The sequence below is a fragment of the Glycine max genome, chromosome 8 (genome assembly GCF_000004515.6).
Source record: "Glycine max cultivar Williams 82 chromosome 8, Glycine_max_v4.0, whole genome shotgun sequence".
Lineage (NCBI taxonomy): Eukaryota > Viridiplantae > Streptophyta > Magnoliopsida > Fabales > Fabaceae > Glycine > Glycine max.
The window spans coordinates 37,391,697-37,399,733 of NC_038244.2; the positions used below are offsets into that span (position 1 = coordinate 37,391,697).

General features: G+C 31.6%; 1 protein-coding gene across 1 annotated transcript; it reads left to right on the forward strand.

The window, feature by feature from the left end:
• The first annotated feature begins 1,922 nt into the window (after nucleotides 1–1,922).
• Nucleotides 1,923–3,869, forward strand: LOC100797888 (mitochondrial uncoupling protein 5). Its single transcript, XM_003531936.5, has one exon. The coding sequence runs from the start codon at nucleotides 2,523–2,525 to the stop codon at nucleotides 3,465–3,467; it is 945 nt and encodes a 314-aa protein (XP_003531984.1). The 5' UTR covers nucleotides 1,923–2,522; the 3' UTR covers nucleotides 3,468–3,869.
• Nucleotides 3,870–8,037: the final 4,168 nt, after the last annotated feature.

The window sequence follows — 8,037 nt, forward strand, 5'->3', positions numbered from 1 at the left end:
GAATTGTTAAGAGACTGAACAATTGTCTTTTTAAGTAGTTTTACGTTTGTCGGATGTTAAAAGAACCGGAAATTTAGTATCTAGCGGACAAATTAGCTACTTTAGCTTTTCACTTTCATGAGATGTATTGCGTTGAGGATGTTCCTCACCAAATTATGTCTTTGCTTCATGCTGATGTATTAGTCCTTGGTGGCTCTGCTGCTTTTCAATAAATGGCATCTTTTACCTAAAAAAAGGACTCAATTTGTACAAAATAGCATAATTACAACACCAAAGAGACCAATAATGCAATTAAATTAGTAAAATAATATATAACCAGGTTGTTTTTGAGGGAATAACCAGAATTTTTTAAGATATATATTTGTTAATATTGATTGATAATTTACTTCTATTGTTAAACAATTAAACAAAATGCAACATTAACATAAATATTTACATTAATCATTAAATTTTTAAGACATCTTATGTTTTTCTTTTTTGTATTTAACAAGAGATGTCACCTTGTATATACTTCATCCTGTTAGGTATTTATTGTCAAATCAATACAAAATACCTATTTAATTCATTAAATAATTCCAAGAATAAACTAATATTTATATTTATTATAAGAAAGATTTGAAAAAACACTAGTTATAGTTATTAAATATCAATAGAGGAGTTATAGATGTATCAATAAAATAATTAAAAAAATATAAACAAATGTCACAAAGAAGATTAAATTTAAGACATGAAGCATACTATCCAAACACTTCACTGTATTGCTTATAAAAAACATTTCACTACTAGTCTTTGAAATTACAATGATTAATCAAATTAGTTCTTAAAATTTATAAAATGATAAAATGGTGTCATAACAAAAAATATATTTATTTAATACATTAAAAATTCAAGAATCATTATATATATATATATATATATTAAGAAATACTTAAAAAACATGTCATAATTATTAAGTATTAATATATGAGTGATAAATGTATCAACAAAATAATTGAATAAAAAGAAGAAAAATATCAATATCTTAATTAAAAAACAAATAAAAAAGAGTGAATGACCAATTTAAACTTTAAAATTATAATGATCAGTTAAATTGGTTCCAATTCCTATAACACAAATATATATTTAATACATTAAAAATATTTAAAGAATCACTTAATATTTGTACTTATTATAAGAAAGAACTAACTAAGAATATCTCTAATGAGAGTGTTTATGTGTTATTTAATTTTAAGCAACATTATTTAATCTTTTATTCACTGCAGTAGAAACATTGTTGCTTAATCAATAAATTTATACCATAAATAAAATATTTTTCAAAGTATCGTAGGATTCGCAAAATTAAGTTAATCACTTCAGCAACTTAACATTGAAGTGAATTTTCATTTAGAATATTTTAAATTTATGTGAAATTGTAAGGCTCGTAAACTTATGATAAGCAATTAATCTAATCAAGTATGCATTGAAGATGCTAACAGAGTGAGCAAATATTAATAGAAGAGTCATAAATGTATCAACAAAATAATTAAAAAAAAGACAAAAAAATATCATTATGTCAATAAAAGAACTAATTAAATGAAATGTACTAGGTGACACCTTATGTTTAAAAAATTATCAATTTTGATAAATATTTTTTAAACTAATCTATTATGACAATTAATTTTTTAATTTTAATCCATTTTGATGAAAATGTCCGAATAAACATTCAAACAAACACGATAACATGTGTCAAATAAAACACTGTTCAAGTTCAAGCCTTACCTTCATTAGGAAACGCAAAACCACTGATGCACAATGTGCGGCTAGTTCAAACCAGAGAGCGTGTGAGAAGCCCATGCCGAAGTCACCGATTTCGACCGACTCTTGAAAGTTGGTCAAATCCAACATTGCTGTGCCCAAAGGCAAGTCAAAGAAGGCCTACTTTTCTTCTCCTATATTTTTGGACAACAAAAGAAATATGAACTATCAACAACAATACGGCTAAACTAATGTGAACTCACGATTTTTAAATTAAATATTCTCTAAACAATTTTCATTCTCAAAAAAGGAGAGATTCGTCACGCGGCACTATTATAAGCCTGTGAAAAGTCCAGAATCTATCGAAAACTCTGGAGGGCCCCCCTTCAACCGTATTTATTAGTTATACTTATTTTACTTTATTTTCAGATTTTGTTGCTTCAAAAAAACACCTATAAATTCTCTTCTCCCAAGTCTGCCTGCAAAACAAATCAATATTCCTTGTTTAACATCGTTGTTTCTTCTCAGCATATGTCTTAAAGGCCTAACGTTCCTCATTCTTGTTCCATAGCCTTCGATCTTCATTCCCACCTTTTGGTCTCTAGTGAGATGAACCCAAACTCCAATTGGTCCTCTTGAATCCAAACCCTTTAATTATACATTCCATTCTTTTATTTTTTTCCTTCAAAATTTTCCCGGAAAATTCTCTCTGAGAAAATCAACCATTACCCACTTCTTTAATTCCATTGATTCTTTTAAAAATAACAATCTTTTTCACGTAACTTGAAATGGGTGTCAAAGGTTTCGTCGAAGGAGGCATTGCTTCTGTGATCGCAGGGTGTTCCACACACCCTCTTGATCTCATCAAGGTAAGAATGCAGCTTCAAGGAGAGACCCAGCAACCCTCGAATCTCCGACCCGCACTCGCCTTCCACCCTAGCTCCGTCCACGCGCCGCCGCAGCCGGCGGCCAAGGAGGGTCCCATTGCCGTCGGAGTTAAGTTAGTCCAACAAGAAGGCGTGGCCGCGCTTTTCTCCGGCGTCTCCGCCACCGTCCTCCGCCAGCTTCTCTACTCCACCACTCGCATGGGACTCTACGAGGTGCTCAAGAAGAAATGGTCCGATCCCAATTCTGCCGGAGGCACCTTGTCGCTATCTCGTAAGATAACGGCAGGGTTAATTTCTGGTGGAATCGGCGCAGTCGTTGGAAATCCCGCCGATGTAGCCATGGTCCGCATGCAGGCCGACGGAAGACTTCCGCCGATCCGACAACGGAATTATAAATCCGTCCTTGACGCCATCGCAAGGATGACAAAAGACGAGGGCATCACTAGCTTATGGCGTGGTTCATCGTTAACAGTGAACCGCGCCATGTTAGTGACGGCCTCGCAGCTCGCTTCTTACGACCAGTTCAAGGAGATGATTTTGGAAAAGGGTGTAATGCGTGATGGTCTTGGGACCCATGTAACGTCGAGTTTCGCAGCGGGGTTTGTGGCGGCGGTTACGTCGAACCCCGTTGACGTGATCAAGACTAGGGTGATGAACATGAAGGTGGAACCTGGGGCGGCGCCGCCGTATTCCGGCGCACTGGATTGCGCCTTGAAGACGGTACGCAAAGAGGGCCCCATGGCTCTTTACAAAGGCTTTATTCCCACGATTTCGAGACAAGGACCCTTCACTGTTGTTTTGTTCGTCACGTTAGAACAGGTTCGAAAGTTGCTTAAGGATTTCTAAGTAGGATAATGATGATGACGAAGAAGAATATGTTTTGAAAGGTTTAATAATGCTAGAGTTATATATAGGACTTTTATTTTTTTGTTATAATAGAGTGTTTGTTCAGTTATTAAATTTTGATTTTGTTTAGTGTTAAGATCTGTGTTATTTAGTTCAAAAATGCAGATTTAATTGGTATTATGTTAATTGTTACCTTGTATTACCGAGAAGCCATCAGACCATCTTTTATTTATTTTTTTTCATTTTAATTACAAGTTTATGAAGTTCTTTACGTTTAAGTAATACCACAAGCGTAATTATGAAGTTCCCTCTTTTTATTTTTATTTTTAAATGAAGATTGCTGTAACCTGTAAGCTTTGTTAACTTGGTTTTTTATTGCATAAATGGAAATATAACGTTGACAGCTGAGGATGACTGGATCAAGGTACTGTTTATGTAGATAATATTAAAAATAAATAAAATGACCAGACATTCTTCTTTTGAAAAGTTCATGATTCTGCTTATGACTCGTGGGTTCTGCTTCGTCTCTGTTTGAGTTGTCTTAGGTCTAGCATTTGCACTCATCATAAATTCGTAATGCACCCCATCCGTTACAGTGATAATTTTGCAATCAGTGATTGTTTATGTTGATCTTAGTAGTGGTGTTGGGGAAGTAAACTCCATAGTTGAAATTATATGCAGAATCATCAAAAATGAAAAAAGAAAAAAGAATTTATTGTGCATGGAATAAAAAATTAGCAATCATTTAAAGCCAATTGTCACTATAAAAACACACCACTTAAGTTAAGCACAATATTTTATAAGAACCACTAGACCTAAAATAAAGACATTTAGAAAAATTAAAAGAACATAACAGTGAAAGGTATTACCCCAATAATCTTGGAATTACATGCTATCATCCTTGTGTCATAGAATATATGTTAAATTACTTTTTTATTCTTTTAATTTATTATTTAGATTTAATTTGATCATTTAATTTTTTTTGGAATTCAATTTTATCCTCTAATTTTAAAATCATTTATTTTATTGAAAAATATATATTTTGTGATAGTTTAAAATCACTTAGTGATAATTTTGAATCGTCACAAAGTGTGATTTCTTATAATTTATATTGATCAAATTAAATCGATTTAAAAAATTAAAGGATCAAATTATACTTGAAAAAAAAACTAAAGAACCAAATTGAATCTAAAAATTAAATTAAAAAACTAAAAAAACTAATATAAGTCTTTTAAGTGTAAGCTTTCCAATTTTCCTACGAAAAGAAAAAGGCACAGCATTACATGGGAATAAAAGAGAGAAAAACACGTTAAAAGAATTTACAGGGTGTCATTTCAAAATCCAAACCATGAAGTTCTCTATTAAAATCAAATCATATGTTCACAATAAGACCCGGAATTTAGTTATTTCTCAAACAATTTCCTCCACGCACAAATTGGATGTTGTTGGAATACAGTGATTCTCAAAATTTTTTATCCTTCCATGTTGTCATTTCCCCCCTGTTCTTCAGCAGGTTCTCTATAAGCAAATGTACAAACACTTTATAAAGGCAATTTGGGAAGGATCTCCATAGTGATATTCTTCACTTGAAGATAACACCCTTAGAATGTCAATGCTGATCTCTAAAGAGTGAATTTTCAATGCTTGGAACTCCATAATTCCAAGGTTTAGTTAGATACGCAACCCAAACTTGAGCAGTATTTGAGTTATTTTTGTTGAATGTGGTTTCCAAACAGGGTTCTTCCTTTGAAAGTTCAGATTTAATAGCCACAGTGGATGAGTTTATTCCTTCGACTACTTGATAGAAATAAAAGAATAGCTCGAGTGTTCCAATGTCTGATAGTATAAGACTAATTGACTAAATTGAAGTACTTCTTATAAACTAAACACTATAATGCGGTTGCTGTGAAACATATTTTACTAATATGAGATTGTTTTGACTATTGATTAGTTCCATTTTATGCTTCTTTTTTCTTACAAAAAAATGGGAGAGAGCTGGTCCCTTTTTTTTTATAAAAAAATATAATTAAAAACAATTTAAAATTTACTCTTTTTAATTCCTCAAATTCACAAAATATTTTTAGTACCTCGGAGTTAATTTGAAGGACTAAAAAAAGAAATTTTTTAGTCATTCAAAATGGAATTTTGGAACTAAAAACATTCCACGAATTTGAGGGATTAATAAGAGCATATTTTTAATTGAGGGACCAAACCAAAAATATTCTAAATTTGACGGATTAAAAACATATTTAAGTTTAAAATTCTATCTTGATAGATCTAAATGGTCTAATATGATATATCTAGAATTTTGGATGATTCAAAATATTCATTATTTTAATGATAACAAAAATATAAATTATTGATAGACTAATGATTTACCTTTGGTGAAACATGACTTATTTGATATAAGCTAGACCGGTAAAAATCCATATCCTTATGCTTTACAAGTAACCGTCCAAAGGTCATTGGAACTTGTTTCCATTAACAACCATATTGAGCGTCCAACATACTATTATAAAACAAGCGTCCAACAATATTGTGAAAATCAATACCAATGTTCTTACGCGTCCCAAATGACATAACTAACTTACACAAATAATTTATATTTAGTTAGTTAACGACCATATGATTAGCTTGCACGTGAAGTTCACTACTACAAAAGCGACATTCAAAGACGGTTGTGGAATCATCTTTGAAGCCAACAATGTTGAAAGTGTTGACGAATGACAATGATTATGTAAAAAACCCGTCTTAAAAAATATATATTTTTATTACAGTTCTTAGCTAAGAACTTTCTTAGAATGTGACTCTTCTAAGATGATTCTTAACTAAGAATCACCTTAGAATTTATTTTAATTTTCTTTTTTTTTTTTAATTTTCTACTATACTATTATTTTTTAATTTTCCTTATCAGTTACCGTTACCTCTTTCTATTCACTTAATTCTCATTTTTGGTCATACCACAATTTGTGCATGCGTGAAACATATACCTTATCCTAATTCACAGTGGATTCTTATAGTAGTATACCTTGCACCTGCCCGCCTACACCACACAGAAAATTGTGCCCTTGACACCTGTAGCGTATCAATAATGAAATCAAACATAATATTTATTAATATCATGACAATTGAAAGTAACAAAAACAAATAGAGTAAAGCTACATGCACAAATTAATATCATGAGCAGTTGACAGGTTAACTAAGGTACAATGTCCAGGAAGAATTATATCTTTAAGGAGCACTATAAATATGCATCATCAGTCAATGAATACTTGCCTTAACTGATAAGGAAAGTGCCAAGGCAACTGCGCCTCGCAGACCTGACCAGATGAGAATAATAGCTTGTTTCCAATCCAAACCATATCCAAAATATCTTAGAAAAAGAAATAATGCTCTGACTACAATGCACCGGGACACTTGAACATATGCGTAAAGAAGCAAGAGGTGGGTCCATGATGTTCCTAAAACAAGCCCAATACTTTGCAGTCACTCTTTTAAACTTTACAAACATGAGTGCTTAAACAACATAAAAAGGCAAGCGATATTGGCAAGAGCTTCTAGAAAATGTAAGCTTATCAAAGCATTGAAATTAAGTTATTGCTGCTTATTTGAGAAGAACACGATCATCATAGTTATTTCTTTCCAACTTTCATAGGCCTATCTCATTGAATAAGGTTTGTTACTAGAGGGAAACCAAGATCTAAAACACAAATCATTTATCAATTTTAATATGAGATTAAAATCCTTCTAACATGAGAAGATGTGTGCAAGAGCTCTCATGCACAGTAACATTATGGAAGACATAGTCCAAGGATATATGATTAAAAGGTAACAATTTGAAGAAATTCTATGATTTTTATTTTGAATCTACATGGACTTGACAATCCCCCCTCCCAATAACTCGTAGATACAAAATATGAAATACAACTTTCTTCAGCATAATTAAAATTCATCAGCAAAGTAATACAAGATTGCAAGGAACTCCCATTATCCCATTCATTAATATTATTTTCATGTACTTGCATTCAATATACTTCATGGTACAAATTTTCCCAATTAAACAAAAACTAAGAATATAATCCACGGCATAGTGCAAATAAAAAAGAGAATATATGAAGTGGTTTTTCAAGTAATACTACCATGATAGAAAACATTTTCGTCACCAAGTATTCCTTCAGCTATTACAACTCCAATGCAAAAAGATATAAGAAAATATTAATGAAAGTGATATACTAGTAAGAATATCCTACATTTGTTCAACCAAAAAACATATTTTTTTTTAAACCCAAATGCATTAAAAGCCTGTTTCACAAGTTATGTCAATAAATTATGATTAAAGATTCCAAACTAAGCTCTTACCTCAAAATGAAAATTAAGGTATTAGCAATCTAAGCTATCAATTCCCTCGAGAAAAATAAATAAAGGATTAAAACACAATTACATTTTCACTACAAAATATAAATATAGAAAATGAGGAGATTTCATATGGAAAATCTAAGGTGTGACCTTGTTGTAGCAACAAGGCATACAATGATTAACTGTTTTAGACTTTTAGCTTAGAGTCAACTTT